General features: G+C 53.0%; 1 protein-coding gene across 4 annotated transcripts in view; it reads left to right on the top strand.

Moving 5' to 3' along the window:
• The window catches only part of DAPK1 (death associated protein kinase 1), a 155365-nt gene that overhangs the window by 120157 nt on the left and 8419 nt on the right, over nucleotides 1-26789 (top strand). For all 4 annotated transcript variants that reach the window (XM_084897940.1, XM_084897939.1, XM_084897941.1 and 1 more), the window contains exons 15-22: nucleotides 205-303; nucleotides 1240-1437; nucleotides 2918-3115; nucleotides 8681-8779; nucleotides 12018-12095; nucleotides 20742-20964; nucleotides 24369-24557; nucleotides 26083-26280. In XM_084897940.1, coding sequence (XP_084754066.1) covers nucleotides 205-303; nucleotides 1240-1437; nucleotides 2918-3115; nucleotides 8681-8779; nucleotides 12018-12095; nucleotides 20742-20964; nucleotides 24369-24557; nucleotides 26083-26280 — 1282 coding nt within the window. The remainder of the gene's footprint in view (nucleotides 1-204; nucleotides 304-1239; nucleotides 1438-2917; nucleotides 3116-8680; nucleotides 8780-12017; nucleotides 12096-20741; nucleotides 20965-24368; nucleotides 24558-26082; nucleotides 26281-26789) is intronic.

Here is a 26789-nt window from a genome sequence, read left to right as displayed (position 1 = left end):
ACAGAGTGAGCCTGGCGGGTGGGTTTACCACCAGCTCCGTGATGGACACTCCACCCCCAGGGTCCCTGGCCCAGGCACCATCTGGACGGAGGGAGGTGGGCACCCCCCGAAGGAAGAAAGTGGAGCCAGGTGTGTGTGGCCGGCCTCCAGTCCCCACAGCCTGCTCCCGGGGGCGCTCTGACTCTCGGCGGTTTCCTTTTGCAGTCTGGAGAGACAGCCCTGCACGTGGCGGCTCGCTACGGCCACGCCGATGTGGTTCAGCTGCTGTGCAGCTTCGGCTCCAATCCCAATTTCCAGGACAAGGTGGGTCATGGCAGCAGGTGTCCTCCCTCCCTTTGCTCTCTGCATGGATGTACAGACAGACAGCGACAGGGCCCAGGCCTCCCAGTTTTATCCAAGTTTCTGCTTAGATTCCAGCGGGCAGGGCCTCTGACAGAAGCACTGCCTAACATCCATCCATTTAATCCTCTGGAACACCCTAGGAGTTGTTATTGCTGTTGCTATAATTCTCATTTTACAGAAGAGGAAACTGAGGCAGGGAGAGGTTCAGTATCTTGCCGAAGCTCTCACAGCTCATAAGTGGGAGAGCTAGGGTTTGGGGTTCGAAACCACAGGGTCTGGTTCCAGAGTCCCTGTCAGTAACCACTCACTCCGATGGCCTTGTGCAGGCAGACATGTGTGTCCAATGTTGCTGGCCATGAACATACAGCCTTACAACCCCATAGACCCCACGGCCAGCCCTCTCTGGCTACTACAACATGGTTATCCCCGTTACTTTTATTTGCCTCAGCTTCAAACGATGAGTTTATGTGACTCATCTTTGCCAAATGCGTGGCAGGCATGGTGAGGCATCGAGATGGTGATGAAGTGCTCTCCTCCCGTCAGTCACCTCAGACGAAGCGAACGAAGCCCTTTTGTAAGAAAGATGCTAAAATCCCACCTGCATGGAGGTGGGGCTCGGTGGTTCCAAAGAGCTGAGCTGTCGGTTCCAGTGGGTTCCCGAAGTCCTCTGTGGCTCAGATGCCGACCGTGCCAAACGCATCCAACGCGCCAAGAGTTGAGGAAACAAACGGAGGGAAGGAGAGGCCTGTGTCTGTTCATGTCGGGCTAATGTTTCACTCCAGTCGCTGTCGGCTCGTTCTCTCCGTTGCCTCGGCTTGGCTACCGAGTTCCGCGGTGGGGGGGACCCTCGCCTCGCCTGCGCTTCCTCTCCCCTGATTGCCCCTGTCGTCCGGCCAGGAGGAAGAGACCCCTCTGCACTGTGCCGCCTGGCACGGCTACCACGCCGTAGCCAAAGCCCTCTGCGAAGCCGGCTGCAACGTGAACGTCAAGAACCGAGAAGGGGAGACGCCCCTGCTGACGGCCTCCGCCAGGGGCTACCACGACATCGTGGAGTGTCTGGCCGAGCACGGAGGCGACCTGAACGCTGCGGACAAGGTGCGTGGTGGGTGAACGCATCGGTCTCGCCGAGAAGGGGTCTGGGGGGGCTGGAGGGACCACAAGACGTCTGCAGTTAGCTTGCCCAAAACGAACTTGAACGCAGCAGCACATGGTCATTATCCTTTCTCTTTGCTGCCCCAAAGATTCCATGAGCTTCTCCAGATTCTGTTCAATAATGAACTTGAACGCAGCACATGGTCATTATCCTTTCTCTTCTCTGTCCCAAAGATTCCATGAGCTTCTCCAGATTCTGTTCAATAATTAACATTCATGTGTGGCATACACGCAGCAGCTACATGGATGAACTGGTCAGACGACTCGGATCTCTCTTGTTTTCCCTTTTCAGCTGGGAGCAGGGACAGGGATGATCGCTGAGCCCAAGACAACCCTCATGTAGGGTGAAGATTGGCACCTGAGATCAATAAGCCGCCCATTTCTTTGTGTGTCTACTGTCAATTTGTAGCTACACAGAGATAGGTGGCTTATTGATTTCCATCACCTGCTATTTTGTCAAAGACAATAAAACCACTCTTATTTGTCTGAAACTCAATTCTAGACCAGGTGTTCGATTTTTAATTAAGCTAATTCAACACGATCTGTTTTTATTGTGAGCTTGTACTTAACGCGAGGCTGTGATCTTGCATTATCTAGCTAGGTCTGGACACTGTAGTTAATTTAGTGACTGCCATTTGTGAGTATTTTCTTGGTACAGAGAAGTGGTTCTCAGCTGGGGCAGCCTTGCCCCCAGGGGACATTTGGCAATGACTGGAGACGCTTATTGGTTGTCATGGGCGTTTTTATTGGCATCTAGTGAAGACTGGTGGTGCCTTTTACTAGCATATCCTCCGACTCACAGGACAGGACCAAAATGTCAGTCAGTATGCTGAGCGTAAGGAGCCCTAGAACAGATGGGGTATAGGCATGTCTCCAAAACCCTCTACCAGCTCCTGAATGCAATCCGTCTGCTCACCAGGGATCCTGTAAAAGGTAGAAGGAATCCTCAGGCTGGTGTCTCTGGTGGGATGCAGGGAGTCAGCATGTTGTCTTTGCTTTTCATACACAGGACAGCCCTCGGGCATGTCCCGTCACATCCCGCTCACAGCTTCTCCTGCTGTAAAGATTGCTGAGCAAATGTTCTTAAAGGGGTTTTTCAACTACTTGAGAACACGGGCCATTGGAGTGCCTGTTACTTACGTCCTGTACAGCCAGAGACAAAAAGCGGTGCCCACACTTCCCACCCGATGGCACTGGCCAAGGCCAGAGTGACCGCGCTGGTGGTCAGCAGAGTCCGATTATCAGAGTGGAATGGATGGAGCCTCTCCCCCACCCCCCGGGAGTGACATGTGTGGTTTCGGTCCCCCTTCGGCCTTTGCAGAAGGTAGCCTGTGGCCAATGACTCTGGCCCGGTGGCGGCTGGGAGGGCGAGGCCAGGCCCGTGGGCCAGTGGAAGTGCTCATGGCCCTGGCGTGTGTTGCAGGATGGACACATCGCTCTCCATCTTGCCGTGCGGCGGTGTCAGATGGAGGTCATCCAGACGCTCATCAGCCAGGGGAGCCTCGTCAACTTCCAGGACAGGCACGGCAACACCCCCCTCCACGTGGCCTGCAAGGATGGCAACGTGCCCATCGTGGTGGCCCTCTGTGAGGCCAGCTCCGATCTGGATATCTCCAACAAGGTGAGGCCGGAGGGAAAGGCCCCTGCAGGGCCTGCTGACCTGCTTCCGGATTTTGTTGTTTTTTTGTTTGTTTGTTTTTACAGAGAGGAAGGGAGAAACATCGATGAGAGAGAAACATTGATCTGCCACCTCCTGCACACCTCCTACTGGGGATGTGCCCGCAACCAAGGGACATGCCCTTGACCGGAATCGAACCTGGGACCTTTCAGTCTACAGGCGGATGCTTTATCCCCTGAGCCAAACCAGTTAGGGCTGCTTCTGGATTTTGTCCAAGTTCTCTTTGCATCTCTTCATTGTTCAGTCAGTATTCTTTTGATGGACCTTTTCTTTTTCTTCTTTTTCTTTTTCTTTTTTTGGTTAATCTTCACCTGAGGATATTTTTCCATTGATTTTTAGAGAGACTAGAAGAGATGGGGAGAGACAGAGAGAGAGAAACATCCATGTGAAAGACACGCATCGATTGGTTGCCTCCCACAAGCACCCCAAACAGGGTCAGGGATTGAGCCTGCAGCCAAGGTACGTGTCCTTGACCAGCATTGAACCCAGGACCCTTCAGTACTCGTGCCAAAGCTCTATCCACTGAGCCAAACCGGCTCAGGCGGGAAATGTTGTTTTATACATGGCAGGCATGGTGCCAGCAAATTTTATTATGATTTGTTTGAGGTGAAAGAATTAATATCTGAAACGCAGAAAATTATACTTCTACACACACACACAAAAAAATTATTCCTGAGGCATATTATGTGATTAATTCTAGTGGAAGTTGAAATTGGTAATCTTCACATTCTAGAAATATGAAAAGGTAATATCTGAGGTCTTAGCCATTAGCTGCTGGTAGAGTTCTTCGTTTATCCCATTCTAATCTTGCCAAGTCTGTTATGTAAGTGGCTTAAAGGGAAAACCAAATGCAATGCTAAGAAGCATCAAGACCTTGGCTTCCTTCTAGGAGTCTTTAAATGAGTAAAAAGCGTCTTCCAGGAACATCGGGGCGCTCGTTTGAATACATTTAGACTTGGCCATCATCTGCCAGCTGGGGGTTAGAGCACCATGTCTCACCATTACCTCTAAAGGAGCACCGGGTATTCGCCTCAGGCCTCAGGGCAAAATAGTGTCTTTGTTAAGTTTGCTCTATAAAATGCCCAGCCACAAGATCCTAAACTTCTACGCTTAAAAACAACTGGTTCAGCCCTGGCTGGTTTGGCTCAGTGGATAGAGTGTCGGCCTTCAGACTGAAGGGTCCTCGGTTCGATTCCAGTCAAGGGCACATACCTGGGTTGACGGCTCAATCCCCAGTAGGGGGCATGCAGGAGACAGCCGATCAATGATTCTCTCTCATCATTGATGTTTCTATGTCTCTCTCCCTCTCCCTTCCTCTCTGAAACCAACAAAAGTATATTGAAGAAAGAAAAAAAAAAAAACTGGTCCATTTCATAGGAAAGTCTCAACATTTTTTGGGCGGGTGCAGGGGGAGAGAAACTCATTAGGAAGCATCAACATTTTTTTTGTTTTGTTTTGTTTTTTTTGTGGTTTTTTTGTTTGTTTGTTTTTGCATCAACATTTTTGATGCTATAGATGGCCATGGTACCCTGTTTCCCCGAAAATAAGACAGTGTCTTATATTAATTTTCAGGGGATGTCTTATCTTGCCATGCGCTAGGTCTTATTTTCGGAGGATGTCTTATTTTCGGGGAAACATGGGTAGTTCATGTACTCCAACATAAACTTGTATTATTACTATGGACGGCCCAGCAATGGCACACACAGGGCACTCAGCCGATGGTTTTGTCATTGAGTTGAGCTCAGCTGGAGGAAACCTCATTAGTTGCACGATTTCAACCTCCTGGGATCAGCAGCAGAGTTCAGCCCGTTCTGCAGAGCCCGCCTGGAGTGGCAGCTGCTGGAGCAGCTCCAGGTTCTGGTCCTGCAGGCAGGTGCCCGCTGCCCTCAGCGCCAGGCTCAGCCCACCTCAGCTCCGTGGGTCTCCCGCCTTCAGAAGGGGCAGGGTCCGCTTTGCCTCTCTGTTCCTTCTGTTTTGGTTTTGGTTTTTTTGTGTGTTTTTTTAAAGATAACGGGACTTTGGAGGAGGTTAAAAGACGTGCAGAGAAGTTAGCGGAAGGCATTCTTTCCCCGGGAAGCACAGCTGGCTTCACGGGGACTCACCCTAGTGCGGGCTGTCAGGACTGCCGGACCCGGCTCAGTGACGGCCACGCCCACGGGCAGACTGTCGCTCCTTTCCCGCGGTCGGCCTGTTCCTTCCCTGGATTCAGTTCCCCCAGAGATAAGAATGCCATGCAGATCCCACCCCTGTCACCAGGATGTGACGGGAACTTGTCACTACCTTTCACACTCCGTGTAATAGACAGTTCCTAGTCTTCGCTTTTCTCATATGAAAATCGAGAGTGACTATTGAACACGGCCATGTTAGGGAACACGTGAGGGGGAAATAGACGGTGCAGAGCACACAGCCCTTTTTTTGCTTTGTTTTGTTTTTTTAATATATTTTATTGATTTTTTTTACGGAGAGGAAGGGAGAGGGATAGAGAGCTAGAAACATCGATGAGAGAGAAACATCGATCAGCCGCCTCCTGCACAGCCCGCAACCAAGGTACATGCCCTTGACCAGAATAGAACCTGGGACCCTTTGGTACCCAGGCCGGTGCTCTATCCACTGAGCCAAATAAATTTTGGCAGCACACGGCCCTTAACTCTTTGTTCCTTTTGTGTTGCCTCTTCTCATCAGTTAAGAGAGAGAATGCTTGTGGCACACAAGCACATGTACACACAGATGCACACACGTGTACCTCAGGAGCATGAGAGAGGGTTTCATGCCCAATCAAGTGTTTATCACTGCCTGGCTCGGACAGCTCTGTGCCAGGCCCCTGGGAGGGAGCTGTGGGCAGCACTGTGATCGTTCTTGCCCTCGGGCTGCTTCTCTCTCTCTCACTCTCTCCCTCTCACTCTCTCTCTCTCTCTCTCTCTCTCTCTCTCTCTCTCTCTCTCTCTCTCGGCTTCTCAATGTAATAGCATCTCATGTCTCAATAATGGCTGTGACAGACGCACAGACGCTATGGAAACGCTGACATCTGGACATTAAGGAAACTAAGGAAGGCTTTTCAGGGGCAATCACTTAAAGTGATTGGGGCTTTGGCAGATGAAGAGGGGAAACTATTGCAGACCGAGGGAAGCGCGCGCGCGCGCGCGCGTGTGTGTGTGTGTGTGTGTGTGTGTGTGTGTGTCTGGGGACTGTCTGGGGGTCCCTGTAACTGACGTGCGGTGTAGGTACTGAGGGTGCTGCCTTCTAAGTCGCTTTAGACCAGTAGTCGGCAAACTCATTCGTCAACAGAGCCAAATATCAATAGTATAACAATTGACATTTCCTTTGAGAGCCACATTTTTTAAACTTGATCTTCTTCTAACGCCACTTCTTCAAAATAGACTCGCCCAGGCTGTGGTATTTTGTGGAAGAGCCACCCTCAAGGGTCCAAAGAGCCACATGTGGCTCTTGAGCTGCAGTTTGCCGACCACGGCTCCAGAAGATAACAGTAGACAAAACATAAACAGGCACACACCTTGCCGCATTATTCACAATGGCAAGGAACAGGACTGCCTTCGTTTGGTGTCCCTCCGCAGCGGGCTGGCGAATGGCCTGTGGCACATCCATGTCGTGGGCATTAGTCTGGTGTCTGAGAGAAGGTGGTAGATTTAGTGACACATGGAAACGTGTTCATAATCCATTGTGAGGTGCACGAAGCAGGTGATGGAATAGAATCTGGAGGAGGATTACATTTGGACTTTTTCAAATAATTTATGTCCTTTTATGAGTTCACTAGATGCCCCTTGCAGAAAGATTCCTGCAATAGGGCTTCCTGCTGCAGTCACTGCCCCACCTGCTTCTCTCCCTTCTCCCCTGGTTCACCTACTTTCCTCCCTTCTCCCCCGACCCACCTGCTTTCCTCCCTTCTCCCTGGCCCTCTTGCTTGCTTCTCTGAAGCACTTGGCTTCTTTCTACACCTCTTCAGTCTTCACTCTGGCCTGGATATGCAAATTGACCCCCATCTTTGTTGTGTTAATTTGCATACTTGCCCTGATTGGTTGGTGGGCGGGGCTTGTGGACATAGCAAAGGTGCGGTCAATTTGCATGTTTCTCTTTTATTAGGTAGGGTAGATAGAAGCTTGGAAGGAAATGCCCCAGAGTGTTACGTAGGGCCAGGTCTGAGCAGGGAGACGTGGAGGAGGGAGTGAGTAGGGAAGGAGGACTTCTACTTTCTACCATTTATCCTTCTAAGTCGCAGAGACATTTCAAATGAGCCTGTGTAAACTTCATAACAAAACCAAAAAAAAAAAACCTATATTTGCAAATAAACAATGGAAGTTTGAAGTACCCTAACTTTTTTTTTTTTTGTTCCCAGCATCTGTTGTGTCTCAATAAATTTTTTTCATGGCTCCCCCAGGGCAAAAGAAATACAGAACAGTTCTGTTTATTAAGTAGCTCAGTCTAAACAATTTAGTGAGTCTTTATATCCTAACAAGTTTGTAGCCGTTGCAATGAGTGATTCACATAGTAAATCGAAAGAAAACTAACAGGTTCGTGTCATTCTTACATAACCACAACTATGTACTAATGGGGTGTTCTCGCCGCTCCTCACATCTTGGGCTCAGATTGGACATTCGTTTTCTCAGAATGCTTTTTTGCTCCTTATCACAGTCACCGCCTCGGCCCCGCTGAGTCAGGGAAAGGAAGTGCTGAGTGGAGCTAGCGGCTCACCTGGTGTCCCAACCTGCTGGTTTCATCAGGAATTTAAAATATTTATCATGCCCCCAGGAATGCACTGCTGTGCCCTGAGATGCCAGGTTACACCATTTGGGAGCCATAGACATTTTTTTAAAATAGTGGGCATGCCTAGCTGGTTTGCCTCAGTGGACGGAGCAACGGCCTGCAAACTAAAGGGTCCCAGGTTCGATTCCAGCCAAGAGCACATGCCCAGGTTTTGGACTTGATCCCCAGTGGCAGGGGGAGAGGGGGGGAGCGTGCAGGAGGCAGCCAATCAATGATTCACCCTCATCATTGATGTTTCTATCTCTCTCCCTCTTGGGAATCAATTTTAAAATTTTATATATTTTATATATATATATAAATTTTTTTTTAAGATGGCATGACCTCATTCGTGTGTCTTCACTGGCTGTCCTCTGTCCCTTCGTCCCTTGCTGTGTCTAAATGTGAACTGTGGTGCAGATCTCTCTGGAACCTGGGGGCCGGCCCTTAAGCCCTGACGGAACCCTCCTTCATGCCAGCACAGCAAGAGACTTAATTACCTTATGATAAGCCTCCCACTCTTTTTACCCTTTGAAGTTACTCTTTTAACTGAAAAAAAAAAAAAAACACTTGAGAACGTTGTGCTTGGCTTGCCTCGTTCAGGAGGTGCAGGTTTCTGGGAAAGCAGGCCACGCCTCCTGCTTCTTCCCGGTGGGTCCCAGACCCTCGCCCAGGGCGGGCCCTCGGTCCTCGGGCACCATCGGTCCTCGGGCACCGTCCTCAGAGCCCTCTGGGTCCCTCTGTGTCTTGCAGTACGGACGCACCCCTCTGCACCTGGCCGCCAACAACGGGATCCTCGACGTGGTCCGCTACCTCTGTCTGGCGGGCGCCAACGTGGAGGCGCTGACCTCGGTGAGTGGCCCTCGGGCGGGAGGAGGCCTGGCAGCTGCACTCGGAGGCGGACGCGCTGCTGCTGAGCCCCAGCCCCGGCGCTGCCGTGCGGGAACGTGTGCCCACACACACCGGGGCGACATCTACTGACTGCCGCCTCCCAGGGGCCTGCTTGTTCCCCGTGTTACGTAACCGTGCCTCTGCCGGCTTTATTAGATGCGTGTGTTCTTTCCTAAAGGCTCCCCCTCCGCGCAGGGCACTGGAGGTGCCTTGGCTTTCGGAGAGGGAGGAGGACGGGGCCCCGGGGGTGTGGGCGACAGTGGACAAGGGCTGCTGGCTCTCGTCGAGAAGCCTGGCTCTGCTGGGAGGCCCGCACGTTATTTTTAAGTGAGATCCCTCCCGGCCCTCTCGCTCGCTCGCTCCCCACTCCTCCTTCCAGACCTGGCGGTGGGGGTTCTTAAAGACCCCAATGATCCCAGGGCGCGGTGGAGTCTGGGGGCCGCTGAGTCCTTTTCTTACCACGTCAGTAAAGGGTCTAAACGGTTTGCCATGAGTCCTGGCACGGTGCCTGATGCATCCCCAGAGCAAACCAGAAAGCCCCGCCTGCCCACTGGACACTGTTCGGGAATCTGAGGGTGCAGAGAGCGGTGATGTGGGCCTGTAAGCATGCCTCCTCCCGGCACCCATCTGCGCTCCCAGCTGCAGCCCAAGGTGCTGGTTCTCGCCTGGGCACTTCGCCCCCAGGGAGCACAGGGCAGTGGCTGGAGACACTGACACTGAGGGTGTCACTGGTGGAGAAGGGGATGCTGCTGCCATCTAGAGGTGAGGCCAGGGGTGCCGCTACCCATCCCCTCCCACAGTGAGAACGACAGTCATGCTGGGGTGGAGGAACACTGGTTGGCGGGGCCCCACGCGTGGCTCAGAGAGTGGCCTGCTTTGAGGAATGGGAAGGGGTGCTGTTGAACAGTCTTGGGCATTTCTCAGCTTCCCCTGGGGATGGGACTTGGTTACTGCCAAACACTGAGAGAGAGGCCCCACGGCTTCTTGTTCTTCTTGTTTAAAAACGTTGCTTTTGTTTATGTGGAAATTGCTCCTCATTGTTTCTGCTTTTCAAGGTACAGCGATTTCTTTTTTTTAATATATTTTATTGATTTTTTTACAGAGAGGAAGGGAGAGAGATAGAGAGCTAGAAACGTCGATGAGAGAGAAACATCGACCAGCTGCCTCTTGCACACCCCCCACTGGGGACGTGCCCACAACCAAGGCACATGCCCTTGACCGGAATCTAACCTGGGACCCCTCAGTCCGCAGACCGACGCTCCACCACTGAGCCAAACCAGTTTCGGCGGTACACAATTTCTAACGCTGCAGCAGAGCCGTGCCTGAGCCCCATGTCCTCGGGGGCGGCCTGTGGACAGCGTTAGCTCCCGCCGCCCGTGGGGGCTGAGTCCCACACACAGAGCAGTGAGGGCGGGACCAGGGCGATGCTAGGAGGAGCTCAGGAGATGTCAGCCTCTGTCCTGCACGTTCATGGCACGAAACCAATGGACCCCGTTAGCATGGAACTGCAGCCCCATGGAAATCCCCTCGTTAAAAAGTCAACACCGGCCCTCGCTGGTTTGGCTCAGTGGATAGAGCGTCGGCCTGAGGACAGAAGGGTCCCAGGTTCGATTCCGGTCAAGGGCTCGATCCCCAGGAGGGGGTGTGCAGGAGGCAGCCAATCAATGATTCTCTCTCATCATTGATGTTTCTATCTCTCCTCTCTTCCTCTCTGAAATCAATAACAAGATTTTATATATATAGTTTACTTAAAAATATATATATATAATATATATATTTTTTTAATATATTTTATTGATTTTGTACAGAGAGGAAGGGAGAGAGATAGAGAGTTAGAAACATCGATGAGAGAGAGTCATCGATCAGCTGCCTCTTGCACACCCCCTACTGGGGATATGCCCGCAACCAAGGTACATGCCCTTGACCGGAATCGAACCCGGGACCCTTCAGTCCCCAAGCCGACGCTCTATCCATTGAGCCAAACCGGTCTCGGCTATATAATATATATTTTTTAAGTAAACACCAAAGTGCCATCCATGGACCCTTATATCCTTGTTGATGTAAGGATCATCCAAAACTTAGAATTCTTATGCATTTATTTGAACCAATCTTTGACAATTGCAAGGAAGCAAATTCTCAATGGATTGAGAAAATGCTCCTGAGAATGGCGGTTCTGCACCCTATTTTACACATTAGAACCAGAGGAGGAAAATATAAGGGTGTCACATGGAACCTGCTGGTGGTAGATTAGGGATGTGGAAGGATCAGGCATGCGGAAGGCGGGAGAAAGCGAGGGGAGAGGGAGAAACCTCTGAGATTGGATAAAAAGTGAAAGGAGAGACAAACACTTCTTTTACACAGGTGGGGAGTGGATAGCTAACAGTTAACAATGAACAGATAACAATAACAATTAAGGGTTCCATGCTCTGGTGGGAGATGGTGCCCTGAGGGGTCTGGAAAGGGAGGGATACTCTGACCTTCCGGATGTAGGCTATCACAGATGCAGAAAGACAATAGACAGGCTCAGTTACGCTCAAGATTGCCCTGTCAGGGGAGATACAGGCCTAAAACAGGCCTACCTGCCATGACTCGATTTTAGTTTTCATTTCAGCCCATCCTGTGTGATTCCGTTAGGTCTCTGAGTTCGGAAGGCCGCCGTGCAGGCCTAACCTGAGCTTGTCAGGTTTAACAGGCGGCCCCTGGTTGGCCCACATCCTTCTCTTACATTCGCTGAAAGTCTTTGGATGTCATTGTCTGTTAAGCAAAACCTTTCTCTGAACGCACAGCAGTGACGAGTCACTAGCAGGACCTCAGTGCTGAGGTTTGCCTCTGGAAGTATTTTCAGATGGTAGCTGACACTCGCTGGAGTTCGATGTCTAAAGACGATCTTTACTGTCTGCCTGATTGGAGGAGGATTCATTCACCACGAGGGGCGGAGCACCCGGAGAGGGGGCCTGAGGCACCTCACTATTGGGCCTCAGCACGCCAATGCGCGGCCTCTTCCCCCTCCTCCCCCCTCCCCGCACAGCCCCGTGGAATCAGGAGCCCCCTCGGCGGGAAGAAGCCGGATGCGCTGTCTGGCCACGGTCTTCGCTTCTACCCCCTGTCCGGTGTCTGCCTCCGATGACACGGAAACGGTGTGCGGAACGCACACTCTCGATGTGGGGAAGGAAGGAAGCTAACCCCGTTTCTCCCACAGGATGGGAAGACGGCGGAAGATCTCGCCAGGGCGGAGCAGCACGAGCACGTGGCAGGCCTCCTCGCCAGACTCCGCAAGGTGAGAGATTCCGTTTATCAGTCCGTATCTAAGTGCAAAGGCGTCTTTGCTCCTGTAAACTCTGAGAAGGAGGCTCTGGACTCAACAGGCTGCGGGAGAAGGCAGCTCCTGCAGCCTAGGATTTGCATACAATTTGCATATCCATCTCAGCTACCTGCCCGGTTCTTTTTCCCCCCGGATTTGGACTGGGAGATCGCTGGACCTCTTGGCAGTGTCTGTGCCTCGTTTCCCTCCTCCTGCCCTCTCTGTAAGAACCCCTCATCCCCACCCCCAAAGTGGAGGGAACATGATAAAGCTGACTCTGCTTCTTCTTCATGGTTGAGCTCTAAGACACCACGCATGCTCTGGTTTGCTTCCCATCATCGCTGTGAGGCTGGAGGGAACAGGACACCATAAGTAACGCCGGTGTGACTTCCCGGCCCACGTTATAGCGATGTGTGTTAAAGAGACGTCAGAGCAGTCATGCCCTTGAAGCTGGGACTGCATGCCGGGGCTGTATCCCTCAGAAATGGAAGAAGCTCGGGGAAGCGTTGTCAGCTGGGGGAGGTTCACTGCGGTGTTGTAAGTAACGGCGGAATGAAACCGAGAACCATCAGGCTCTCTGTAGGCGGCCCCAGGTGTCTGACCAGCGGCGTCAGACCACACCTGGGCTCCGCGTCCTCAGTCCTTGGGTTGTGGCTAGGAAAGAACTCAGAGCGAGACCCAGCACTGTAAGGGAACGTGTGGGGGACATCGCAGAGGTAGAAGAAGTAATTCCTAGGGGAAAGGGACTTAGGAAATGAGTTATGGAGGTAAAGGAGCTTGGGAGTGAGGAAGCTACTGGTAACCCGCCTGGGGCAAGGGGGTTCGGGGGAGGGAAAGGCAGGGGTGAGCTCCCTGGAGGAAGAGCGCACTGGATCCTTCGTCCTAACCTAAGGGTTTTCAGGGCGGAGATTTTAGGGGTGGGCCCAGGGGAAGGCTCGGTAGAATATTCAGCCGTTTTCAGGCGTGTCCATTCAGGGCTGTGGTCTCCTCTGATGGCTGGCACCAGGGCGGGGCCATTATTCCAGGCAGCTGGTCCTGACCTCAGCGGTGGCTGGTTTTGTTGCTTATCTGAGCCTGGAGCTGAAATACAACTGAGGCAGAGATGTTATCTCCAGGGAGTTCAAACCTCAAGACCAGCCATATGCTGGGGGGAAGGTCACCCTGGGGTGGGGTCCCACCCTATATAGTAATGGATGGTCTGTTGCTAGGCACCTGGGCTTTCCACCCTGGTGACCTTCTGTACCCGGCCCATGTCCTTGCTCCGCTCGTGTCTGACTGCCGACTGCAAGGTGACCAGCAATCGTGTCTGGCAAATTGTCATCCAGCTATAAGGCAGAATGGTTTTCGGCCGTTAAGATTTTTAAGAAAAGGTTGTTCAGTAACAGGAGTTAGTGCTGAGGATGTCCCTGGACTTCAAAGCAGAAGATAAATTATGTGCACCTTATAATCCGACCTGTGTTTTTCTAAAACGCCTGGAAAGAAAATGTTAGCGGCGGTGTTTTCAGATTTTGCTAGCGTCATTGACATTTTCTTCTTCAAACATCGCTGTGTTTTTCTAACTCCCCTATCATGCTTTTTCAAAAAACAAACGTTATGGAATGGAAAAAATAATTTAGTGATGTAAGTGCTCATGGAAAAGGCATTGCCCAATGCCCTAGGCCCGTGGTCTGCAAACTGCGGCTCACGAGCCACATGCGGCTCTTCGGCCCCTGGAGGGTGGCTCTTCCACAAAATACCACGGCCTGGGCGAGCCTATTTTGAAGTGGCATTAGAAGTTTAAATTTTAAACATGTGGCTCTCAAAAGAAATGTCAATCGCGGTACTATTGATATTTGGCTCTGTTGACTAATGAGTTTGCCGACCAGTGCCCTAGCCGATTTGGCTCAGTGGATAGAGCGTAGGCCTGCGGACTGGAAGGTCCCAGGTTCGATTCCAGTCAAGGGCTACTGGCAGCTGCCTTTCCATCCTGGCCCCTGGTTGGGGGAAGGCGAAGGGACACAGAGATGAGAACATTTCCCTCCCCGTGCTTGGAGCTGACCTTGGGGTGTCAGAGAGAGAACAATCTAGCTTCACACCCTGTGCTTTGCAGGCCATGAACTGGCCACAGAGCCGGAGGCGGCCCGTGAGCCCTGAGCTGTCCGGGCTGCCGCAGGAGTCCGCCTGTCCTTTGCTCTGGGAATATTCCAGAAAGAGATCCGTCTAGGAAAGCTCTCCTCGCCCGACTCACTTGTTCTCACTTTGTCTGGTTGTCCTTCTAATCAGATTGTCCATAAACTGATATTAAAAGTAATTGCGCCGAAACTGGTTTGGCTCAGTGGATAGAGCATCAGCCTGCCCACTGAATGGTCCCAGATTCAATTCCGGTGAAGGGCATGTACCTTGGTTGCGGGCACATCCCTGATAGGGGGTGTAAAAGAGGCAGCTGATTGATGTTTCTAACTCTCTATCCCTCTCTTTTCCTCTCTTTAAAAAAATCAATAAAATATATTTAAAAAAAAAAAAAAAAAAAAAAAAGCCCTAACCCATGTGGCTCAGTGGTAGAGCGTCGGTCTGCGGACTGAAAGGTCCCGGGTTCGATTTCGGTCAAGGGCATGTACCTTGGTTGCGGGCACATCCCCAGTGGGGGGTGTGCAGGAGGCAGCTGATCGATGTTTCTCTCTCTGTAAAAAAAATCAATTAAAATATATATTTAAAAAAAAAAAAAAAAAGTAATTGCTTTTCCTAAGCCCAAGACGAGGCAGAGAGAAAGGTGCCCGGGACTATTTTGGAGGAGAGGACAAAGTTGGGGACTTGCCCGGAATTAAAATCTCACAAGCAAGCCGCATTTGCATAATTAGGAGTGAGTTGCTGCTCCGTCTGCGCAGGTTGTGATTGCATCCTGCCACGTGCGGGAAGCGCATCACCCTCCACTTATCTGGCTTCCCCAGATGGCGGAGGCTCGCCCCTGTCAATCCGAGGGCGCTCAGTCATCTTTCCCGAGGGGAAAGGGAAAAAGACATTTCCGGCGGGGAGGGGGTTGCTGGAAGAAAGAAAATTGAAAACCAAAAACTCCTCTGGGCTTCAAAGAGCAAAACAGATACCAAATAATATGCATTTAAAAGATATTCACAGTGTCTCTTATATGCCAAGAGCTGTTCTAGGCAGCAGAGAGATCACAGTGACCAAAACAGGCAAGACTCAGCCAGTAAACAAATAAGAAAAATGCAAGATAGGGTGAACTAGGGGTTGGCAAGCCAAAGCTGACTCACCACCTGTTTTTGAAAATAAAGTTTTATTGAAACACTCCCAGACCCACTGACTGCTGTCTATGGCTGGTTTCTGGATGCATGGGAGTCCCAACGAAGACCGCCAGGCCCTTCACGGGAAGGTTTGCTGTCCCTGGGTGTAAGTGCAGGCGATTCAAATAGGGTGAGATGACAGACAGGAGGGGGTGGGGGTAGCAGCTGTTTCCACAGACTGGTCAGGGACTGCCTCTCCGATGGCCACGTTTAAACCAATCCCTGAAGGACAAGGCAGGGTTGGTGGAAAGCCGAGGCAAAAGTCCTGGGGCAGGAAAGGGCTGGGTGTGTCCTAGGAAACGGCCCGAGGAGGGGGGTTGATGGGGCTGGCCAGGGAGCTTGAGCACAGTGACCCGAAACCATCCCATCAGAGAGGAAGGCCAGGCTTCACAGGCCTTGGTAAAAAGCATAGGGCTTGGCCGAGGCTGGTTTGGCTCAGTGGATAGAGCATCAGTCTGCAGACTGAAGGGTCCCGGGTTCAGTTCCGGTCAAGGGCATGTACCTTGGTTGCGGGTACATCCCCAGTGTGGGGTGTGCAAGAGGCAGCTGATCGATGTTTCTGGCTCTCTATCCCTCTCTCTTCCTCTCTGTAAAACATCAGTAAAATATATATTTTTTTTAAAAAGAGAGAGCGTAGGGCTTGGTTCAGTTGTACGCAGCAGGTGGGAGCAGGATCTGACATGGGTTTTGGGAATGTACCTCTCACGGCTCAGATCGATGCTGACCCCGCGGCCAGGTGAGACCGGAAGGTGCTTGCCCTGGGGCTGTCCAGGCTCAAGGACTCCGTGCAGCAGGACAAACGGGAGCTCATGACCACCTGGAAGGCCCTTTCTGGTTTAGATTCCGGTTGCTTCCCCCCTGTTTTCCCAGCCTGGCGGCTCTGCACAAAAGAGGCCACAGCCACAGACGGACACCCAGGCCTCACAGCTCCCCCCGCCGGCTCAGGGGGTGCAGGGGGAGACACAAATAGAAAAATGTTTCAAGCCATGAGCCAGAATTTAGGGACCACCACAGTCCCAACTCGCCACCGCCTGGCGAGGATACTGCAATGGGTGGAATTTGGTGCTCCTTCTCCAAAGAAATCTATCGATATTCTATCGTCTCAGAGCCTCTGCCATCAAAACCTTGGCCTCCCTGGGGAGCTCACACCCTTAGGTTGACGGGAGCTGCGGTCCTGGGGAGGCGGGTCAGGACCCTGCTGCACCATCTAGTGGTGGAAAGTGATAATGCGGCGCCCACCACGCGGGGTGAGATGTCAGAAACTTCTGTCTGAACTGCAGACAGAATCTTTATCAAATTCGGTCGTATTCAGATTGTGCAAGATTTTTCAGTGAGCACAGGGAGGGACCATCCTTCAGGTGAGGTCAGGCTTCCTTCAAAAGGAGGAGACGCGAGACTATTTTGTTTTTCCTGGCGTTTCAAGATTATGGCAGATTCCGTCGGTCTTGATAGAGGGCCCTTTCCTGATTTATCTTCCCAAAGACAAGGTGGAGTGTGAGTCGTCCCAGCCAGGCCTTCAGCTCCTTGTGGAAGGAGCTGGTCTCTGACTCCAACAAGGACAGCCAGAGACTCGTAGCCGAGGAGCAGGTTGGGGTCTACGGATGGGAAATTTCTGGGGAACCATCAAAATGAGGGGCTCTCACTCTGGATTCTTCTCCGAGACGGCCATCCAGGTGTGGCCACTAGAGGGGGCAGAGGCTGGAGAAAACCGAGTTCCTTCTACTCACTAGTCCCAGAGAGACAGGGGTCAAGAGGAGGGTCACAGGGCAGAGGAGACCCGGGGCAAGGAGCTTTATTGGGGTCAGGGTGGAGGGCACACAAAAGGCATCCGGGATGTCAGGGGGTAGGAGGAGGAACTAGTGGCAGTGATGGGCAGCCGCTCACACGCGCGTGGATGAGGAAGAATCGGGGGAAGGGGACGTTTGAAAGGTCACCGCACACAGGCCGGACAGGACTCCCGCTGAGGGCAGGCCCGGTGATCCGGTATCATGGAAAGGAGTGAGGGATTTCATCAGATAGCAGCTCAGGAGAAGGGACTGTCACTCAGCCAATCCAACAGGATTCTTGCTAAAACCGGATTGACCGGGCCAAGGACACAGCCCAAGGTCGAGACCTTGAGGGCTAGGAGGTCCTTATGGGAGTTGGGACCGATGAGAGCCTTCCCACCGGCTGCCTCTTCCCTCGCGCTCCGTGTCTGTGGCCGGTCCAGGGAACAGGCAGGCCGATCGCCAGCCACCTCCGGCCGCCACCTCCCTGCGTGGAATTCGAAGGAGTGAGAGCAAAGCTCCTTCGGGGAGGCCTCTGGAAGCCCACCAGGGCCACACCATCTGGGGGGTGTGGGGTGGGGGGCAGGGTTCAAGTCTCGTCATAATGGAAGGGCCTGTGAACCCCATGCAGGCGAGAAGAACGTGCCCCCATTCCTTCCCACAGGACAGACGTGTTGGCCAAAGTGTCAAGGTCAGCGGGGCAGGAAGCAGAGAAGGGCCATGAGCTCACTCGTTGCACAGCACCGCCGGGTCCAGGGATGGGATAGGAGCCGGAGGGGGTTTGCCGCCTTTCCGTGTCTCAGCAGGAGCAGACACCGGCTGCACACACAGGACCTGAGTGTTAGGAAGCTGTGTGTCAGGAAATAGGTTAGAGAGCCTTCTGGTCTTAAGATGCTCAGCATGGGAGGTGATGCCCACAGACTCAGACCGCAATTCCGATGCTCGGCGCTCGGCGCAGGGCGGGGGGAATTAAAACAGTGGTTCTCAACCTTTCTGATGCCTCGGCCCTTGAACACAGTTCCTCACGCGGTGGTGACCCCCAACCACAACGTTATTTTCGTCCCGATGGTCTTGGGCGGCCCTCAGGTTGAGAACCGCTGCTGTAGAGCCTAAGACCATCGGGAAACACAGATATTTACATTACGATTCATTAACGGTAGCAAAACTACAGCTATGAAGTAGCAACGGAAATAATGTTATGGTTGGGGTCACCACCACGTGAGGAACTGTATTGAAGGGCCGTGGCATTGGAAAGGTGGAGCACCCCTGGCTTAAAGGGGAAGATCAAAGGGCTGGCTGGAAGCTTACGTTAAAACGAGGGAAGGCAGCTTTGCTTCGGGAGTCACGGGCTTCTCTGCGGCAGCAGATGGCACCGGGGAGGTCTCCGCAGCCCGCGTCTCCCAGGCCGGTCAGCGCCACCCCGGTAAGTTACTGCCTCAGAACGGGACCTTCTCAGCTTTCCTGCCGACTTGGGTAATAATTCCGGGAAACTGCTGGCCCCGTACCCCAAGCCCTTTTTTTTTTTTTTTTAATATATTTTATTGATATTTTAAGGGAGAGAAATAGAGAGCTAGAAACGTCGATGAGAGAGAAACATCGACCAGCTGCCTCTTGCACACCCCCTACCGGGGATGCGCCCGCAACTAATGTACATGCCCTTGACCGGAATCGAACCTGGGACCTTTCAGTCCACAGACCAATGCTCTATCCACTGAGCCAAACCGGTTTCAGCCCCCAAGCCCTTTTTATCCTCTGCCGTACATGGAGGCTAGAGGAACCATTAGCGTGAGAACAGCCTCCTGTTCTACACGTCGCTGTGCGAGCTGTGGGTTCCAGTCCTGGCCGATCAAGCATGGTGCAGCTGCATTTAGTGAGGCCTCCTTCACCCTCCTGAAATGAGACTCACAGATAACAACGTACCTGCTCAGGGAGTTTTAAAAGATTAAGAGAGCCCTGGCCAGTGTGGCCCAGTTGGTTGAGCATTGTCCCACGCACCAAGAGGCTACGTGTTCGATGCCAGGTCAGGGGCATGAGGTGTCAGGGGACGTAGTGAAATCGGCAGATGCTCGGACCCACCCACAGAATCACCCTGCAGACGCCCAAAGGTATCACAGGGCTGGGATGATAACAAACACAGTGACTGCGGGCATGCCTTTCAGAAATGCAAGAACAGAGCTCATGAAAGATCAGTTATAGATCTGCATATTTCCACCAATTTATAAAATAGTTGCATTCTTGGAGAACTCAGGATGTGTTAAACCATGCCCCCTCTCCAGCCACCCCTAAAAAAAAACCCTGGGTCATAGGTAAAATGATGCAGGTAAGTCCTAAGTTCAGATGTTCCTACATAAATGACCAGCAGACACTCAGAAATCAGCCCCAGAGTTTTTTGGGTTTTTTTTTTTAATTATTATTTTTATTTTTTATTATATTTTATTGATTTTTTTTTTTTTTTTTTTTTTTTTTTTACAAAAAGGAAGAGAGGGATAGAGAGTTAGAAATATCGATGAGAGAGAATCATCGATCAGCTGCCTCTTGCACACCCCCTACTGGGGATGTGCCCGCAACCAAAGTACATGCCCTTGACGGGAATCGAACCCGGGACCTTTCAGTCTGCAGGCCGACGTTCTACCCACGGAGCCAAACAGGTTTCAGCAGCCCCGGAGAATTCTTACTGCTCAGGACCATGTTTATACACGTCTGGGCACCTGGGGCCCCACTACCAGAAGCGGCCCCCAATATAAGAATTAAAAATGTCTCTGTAGGTGGCTTCACTGCCCACCAGGGGGCGGTATTGCCCTGTTGAGAAAGAAGCATCACCCTTCACCAATAGAAAACAGGTGGGAACTTAGTCTCCTTCGGGAGAGTCCTGAGTTTGTTCGAGGAGCATGCGTGATTGTTAGTGGGAAAAGGTCACTGGCTGGGCAGTACGTCAGCGCCTCCAGGATTTAGAACTGGAAGCAGTGGTCTGACCAGGTCTGCGATCCCACTGAGTCAGAAGGCAGGCGCTCACCTCGGGCAGGCTCTTACGGGGTTCACCTGGGTCATTTACACCACCCCCTCTTTGTGGACCATCCCACCTGAGCCAGGTGCTCTCGGGGTCTTGGCTCCGCCCTTCCGGTCGGGGCTCAGCTCTCTGGGCTACGCTGGGCTCCGGGTCTGATTCGGGACCAGCTCTACCTCTTCAGGCCTCAACCCCGCTCCCTGGGGCTGCGCTAGGCTCCAACCTCCTGGCCTGGGCTCAGCCGTTCTGGACTCGGCTGGGCATTTGGGGACGAGGCTCGGCTCTTAGGCAAACTGAGAGGACGAGAGAAGGGAGAGATCCCAGGGAACTGGGAGAACGAGGACTGATGAGATCAGCCCGTTGCACGACCTGGTGAACTTCCTGAAGCCTCCGAACGGTGCGCTTTACGACGGGGAAGGTGGCGCATTGCGTGTTGCGTGCATTTTACACGCGTTTTGCAAACATGTACGAGGACAGGACGGCATGGGTGAAGATCGCGGACCCCCCGGAGGACCCGGCAGGCTCGGCCTCCTCTCTGTGGTGCTGACTAACGGGCCCTCTGTCCCCCGCGCAGGACACGCACCGGGGCCTCTTCATCCAGCAGCTGCGGCCCACCCAGAACCCGCAGCCCCGGATCAAGCTGAAGCTGTTCGGCCACTCGGGCTCGGGGAAGACCACGCTGGTGGAGTCGCTCAAGTGCGGGTTGCTCCGGAGCTTCTTCCGGCGGCGCCGGCCCCGGCTCTCCTCCACCAACTCCACCCGGTTCCCGCCGTCGCCCCTGGCCTCCAAGCCCGCAGGTAGGCGCCCGGCCCCGGGCTCTGCAGCAGGCGCCGGGGGCTCCCCTCTCCGGGTCAGGGTCCAGGGTGAGTGGTGGCTCCGTGAGGGGCGCTGGGTCCCCGGGCCCACTGGGTTCCAGCGCCTCCGTGGCTGTGAGGTGAGGGCAGCCCGGCCCCGGGCCTGGTATCCGCCCAGCCGCTGCAAGCTGCCCCCAGAACAGCAAGGAAAGGGCCTCGCTGAGGTTGGGGTCGCAGACACAGGAGTTCACAATGACCACGGTGCATGAGGCAGAGCGGTGCGCGTTCTGCCCCGGGACCCTGCCCCTGAGGACAGCGGGAGGGGAGCTGGGACTGACGCGCAGCTGGCACAGAGGGATGTTGGCCCCGGGATGGCTCCGCCCGCAGGCTCTCTCTGGGAAGGCAGAGCAAGGAGATTGGGTCCACGTGCGGTCAGCATCCCTCAGGCTCGGAGTCGCTCGGCGGTTCTGAAAGGCTGTGTGGGTTCCACAGCTGTCCCTCTGCTCCCCAAGACCCTCTATTGCGGTAGGTCTCAGCCTTCCGAATGCCGCGACCCTCTAATACAGCTCCTTCTCTGGTGGTGACCCCCAACCATAAAAGTATTTTCTTTTTTTTTTCTTTTTAAGTAATCTTATCTTTTTAAAAAATATATATATATTATTGATTTTTTTACAGAAAGGAAGAGAGAGGGATAGAGAGTTAGAAACATCGATGAGAGAGAAACATCGATCAGCTGCCTCTTGCACACCCCCTACTGGGGATGTGCCCGTAACCAAGGTACATGCCCTTGACCGGAATCGAACCCGGGACCATTCAGTCTGCAGGCAGTTCTCAACCTGTGGGTCTCAACTGCTGCTGTAGAGCCGAAGACCATCGGAAAACACAGATATTTACATTACGATTCATAGCGGTAGCAAAGTTATAGTTATGAAGTAGCAATGAAGATAATGTTGTGGTCGGGGGTCACCACAACATGAGGAGCTGTATTAAAGGGCCGTGGCATTAGGAAGGTTGAGGACCCCTGGGCTAGGGCAGCAGGCTTTGCTGTCTTCCCCGACCTTCCTCAGACTCAGTCAGCAGTGGGGCTACCTGACCCTCAGGGCTACCTGTCCTTCCGCGGGGAGAGACACCCGCCGGGAGCAAGGGGCAGGTGTACAAGCTGGGTGTCTCTCTCCAGAGCCCGCTGTAGAGCGAGGGCCTCAGTCCTGCTGAGATGGGAATAGAGACCTTCCGAGAGTTTCCTAAACAACGCCCGTTTTGAAGCCTGTGCCTCAGGCTCGTCTCCTGCACATCCTGTCACAAAGGGGCCGCGGTGGAACACAGAAGCTTTATCGTTTGGGTTTCCACGTAATTCTTCTCTCCACGAGGAGGGAGATCTGGGCGGTGTCCCTGGGGAGGTGGGTGAGGTGACTGAGATTTACATGCTCTTTCAACCTGTTGTCTCTGAACACAGCAGAAACTTGGAGAAAAAAAATAACCCAAAGTGGATTTTTTAACTAGAATGATTACAAAGTTGTTAGCTGGTATTGCTACCCTGTTTCCCCAAAAATAAGACAGTGCCTTATATTAATTTTTGCTCCCAAAGATGCACTAGGTCTTAATTTCAGGGGATATCTTATTTTTCCATGGAGAAGAATACGGTACACATTTATGGTTAGTAAATGAAAATAAAGGAAATTTATTACCTGTATACGGTACGGTAGTACGGTAGTTGTCAACACAAACCAGACAAACTGTGAATCTTACAGTATCAAGAATTTACTCATTTATTCAATGACAATCATGTCATCATCTTCTGGAACATCATCATAACAATCCAATTCCTGAGTTTCCTGGTGAATTTCTTGTGACTCCATTTCTTTCAGAATCAGTGGACCAAATATCTCATGTTTACCCTGGGGGGGGGGGGGGCCTTATTTTCAGGGGGGATGCCTTATATTTCACTCAGAAGGAAACCTGTAAGTAGGTCTTATTTTCGGAGGATGTCTTATTTTCGGGGAAACACGGTAATACTTACCGAGCACTAACTGTGTGTCAGGAGCTGGGCAAAACGTGGCCGTGTGAAACCTTTCATCCATGCACAGGGTGAGGGGGTGTGTTTACCACCGTCCTACAGAAGCTGTGAGGGGTGACGTAGGCTGTCCGAGTCACACAGCTGGCAGCTTACAGAATGTCTGGCTCCTGAGCCACAGCGTAGTAATGACACAGCTTCCGAGTAAGGGCTGTTGTGTGCACACACTTTCCATTTGCCGCTGTAATTTTGCCAGCATTCCAAGTCCAAGGTCAGCTTCTCTGGCAGTTATCGTGTCACCCAGAGGGAGCCAGGCCAGCTCTCTCCTGCTGTGGGTCAAGGTCGCTCCAGGCTGCACCTCCGTGAGGGGCAGGGAGGGCGGAGACTGTGAGAGAGAGAGAGAGAGAGAGGGAGAGAGAGGGAGAGAGAGGGAGAAATAGAGAGAGAGAAATAGAGAGAGAGAGAGAGAGAAACAGAGAGACAGACCAAAAACAAAGAGATGTGTTTGGATCTATGATCCTGAAGGGCCGAGGCGAGGGTGGAAGAGAAGGGGAGCCGTGAGGCCTGTGGTGCTTGATGCCCAGGAGGGTGGCCCGCTCTGAGGGGTGGGGAAAGTTTCCACCCAAACAGCCTCTGGAAGAGACAGACTCCTCTTCAGTGAACTCCGGACCTGCCTGCGGGCCCCGTGGCAGGCCCTCCTGCCCAGTGCAGGGGCAAGCCCCCCCTGGGCTGAGGGCGCCACCGGCCGGGGCAGCGGCACCAGGGCCTGGGCCCCCGAGCCCTAGTCACTTCCTGGCCCTCACAAAACAGCATCCGCGATGTCCTGGGAAAAGCAGAGTGTGGCACCAATAGGAGGAGCTGTGAGGGCCAGCAGGGAGCACTGGGGGGCCGAGGGCAGGGGCAGGCTGTGCTGGGGGCTGTGGCCTCCAAGGAAGGCGGGGTGTTTCCAGAAACAGCGACACTGTCACTTTGGAGTGGCAGAGGGGCCCTGCCCTGCCATCCCCCGGGGCCTTGACCTCGCTAGAACGGCAGGCCTTTTTCCTTTCCTGGGGGAGAGGCTCCCATCACCTCGTTCATAACTGGCAGACAGCAGGAAACTGGTTGGCCTTGGCTGACCCAGCACAGCAGCAAATGGCAAGCAAGCCTGGGAGAGGCCGTCCTTGGTGGAGGGTGGGAGCGGGGGATGGAGAGGGACAGAAAGAATCAGCCCAACATCTGTGGGAAGTGCTGCCGCACAGCACACCCGAGGGCCACCCCCACCCCGGGGCCTGGAGCGGGAGTGGGGTGGGGACAGGGATGTCCCAGGAACGGACAAGGCGAGCAAAGGCCGGGAGGGAGGGAGGGCAGGCAGGCGTGCTCGGTGCCCTGGGCGCATCTCACCGCCTCCTCTCCTCAGTGTCTGTGAGCATCAACAACCTGTACCCCGGCTGCGAGAACGTGAGCGTGCGGAGCCGCAGCATGATGTTCGAGCCGGGCCTCACCAAGGGGATGCTGGAGGTGTTCGTGGCCCCGTCCCACCACCCGCACTGCTCCGCCGACGACCAGTCCACCAAGGCCATCGACATCCAGAACGCCTATTTGAACGGTACGTCCGGCCCGCCCACCGGCAGGCAAGGGCCTCGGCGCCCCTCTGCCAGGGCTGTGAGTGACCCCCTGGGAGCCTGGCCCCGGGGGCACCCTCACAGGCCCTGAAAAGGAAATCCAACACGTGATATCCTCTACTCCTAATCAAGCACAGGGCACACAGTAGGTGCGTAATAAATGACTGTCAAGTAAATACATTTTTTAGTTCATTGATTGACGAGAGAGAGAGAGAGAGAGAGAGAGAGAGAGAGAGAGAGAAGGAAACATTGGTTTGCTGTTCTGTTTTTGCACTCATTGGTTGATAATTGTACGTGCCCTGGCTGGGGATTGAACCTTCAACCTTGGCATTGAACCTGTAACCTAAGACAACACTCTAACTGAGCTACCCAGCCAGGGCTAATACTTTTTTTTTTTTTTTTTAATATATTTTATTCATTTTTTAGAGAGAGGGATAGAGAGTTAGAAACATCAATGAGAGAGAATCATCAATCAGCTGCCTCCTGCACACCCCCGACTGGGGATGTGCCTGCAACCAAGGTACATGCCCTTGACCAGAATCGAACCTGGGACCCTTCAGTCCACAGGCTGGTGCTCTATCCACTGAGACTCACCCATTAGGGCACATTTTGATTTCTCTTTCTTTTCTTTTTTTTTTCTTTTCTTTTTTTTTCTTTTTTTTTTTTTTTTTTTTTTTACAGAGAGGAAGGGAGAGGGATAGAGAGCTAGAAACATTGATGAAAGAGAAACATCAATCAGCTGCCTCCTGCACGCCCCCTACTGGGGTGTGCCTGCAACCAAGATACATGCCCTTGACCGGATTCGAACCTGGGACCCTTTAGTCTGCTCTATCCACTGAGCCACACCGGTCAGGGCTCACATTTTATTCTTTTAAAAATGGAATGTTCTAGCAAAGCTGGCTCTGCAGCATAGATAAAAGGAGAGCACCCTCAGCACTCCCCAGCCCTGCCCTCACCCCTGCTCTGCCCAGGCCTCCCCACCCCAAGAGTATGCCTCCCCGTGCTCAGGGCCTCGCTCTGGGTTCCGGGAACTTTGCACACGAAGGCCTTTGCTGCCAGACCTCGCGTGCCTGTGCCCCAGGAGGAGGCTTAGAAAAGCCCCGGGATCTTCCATATGCATTCGTCACAAAGCTAAGCCTGTGTTCCATACATAGATCTGTGCCTAACACACTGCGGCCAGTCGTTTCATTGCTAGCTTGACCCAGTGGCCAAGTAAAGTTCTATTGAACGAGGACAAAAAAACGTTTTACATAAATGTAAAAGGCACGCTTCAATAAATGCCCATTGCACTTTGAAGTGATTGCGTGTTCTTACAAGCTGATATCTTTTTAAAGAATTCTCGTGATTGGCCACAAGCCTCAGGACAGAAAACTCGGTAATGCTTGTGATCCGCCCGCAGCGTGTTGGGGGGAAGCCCAGATCCACGGAGGAGTGCTGTGGGCGGCCCTGCCCCTGCTGGGCTCCGTAAACCGCTGGGAACACCGCCGTCCTCTCTGCTTTCCTCCGCAGGGGTTGGCGATTTCAGCGTGTGGGAGTTCTCCGGAAACCCCGTCTACTTCTGCTCCTACGATTATTTTGCTGCCAACGACCCCACATCCATCCATGTCATCGTGTTCAGTCTGGAAGAACCCTTCGAGATCCAGCTGAACCAAGTGGTTTTCTGGCTCAATTTCCTCAAGTCTCTTGTGCCGGTGGAGGAGCCCATAGGTAAGCTCAGACACCCCTGGGCGGGCGAGCACCCTTCGCTGGCCTTGCTGCCGGCCAGGCTCGGCTCCGGCCGCTGGTGCTCCCAGCGGTGCTCCCCGCCCCTCCTTCCTGCAGGAAGGTCCTCCCTCCGGCGGCTCCCCGAGGGCCAGCCGTTCATCTCCTTCCTCAGGGAGGTGTCTCATGATCACACGCTTCTGCCACCGCGGCCTGATTCTGAGCTTATTCCTCGAGAACTGTTTCTCGCTCTCTTTTTCTGTTTCGGGGCGGGGAGCACTTTTGTTGGGTGCAAAGTGGGATGCCTCCTTCAGTAGCTACCGCACCTTTGCCTCCGGGGCACGTAGTTCACAAGCAGAACGAGCTCTCCTGCGTTCTGGGGCTCCCTCGCCGTCCAAGAAATGGGACCGTGCTGACTAGAGGCATTATCCCGTCTTCATTCTAGAGGGAAAGATGGCATCTGCAGCAGAAGCTGCAGCCTTCTCTGGTGAAATACAAAGCTCGGTGGTCATCTT

The sequence above is a fragment of the Pipistrellus hanaki genome (assembly GCF_964339955.1).
Source record: "Pipistrellus hanaki genome assembly, chromosome: 11".
In the NCBI taxonomy this organism is placed as follows: Eukaryota; Metazoa; Chordata; class Mammalia; order Chiroptera; family Vespertilionidae; genus Pipistrellus; species Pipistrellus hanaki.
Note: the sequence above shows the minus strand (reverse complement) of the source record. Positions and strands in the feature narration are given on the sequence as shown.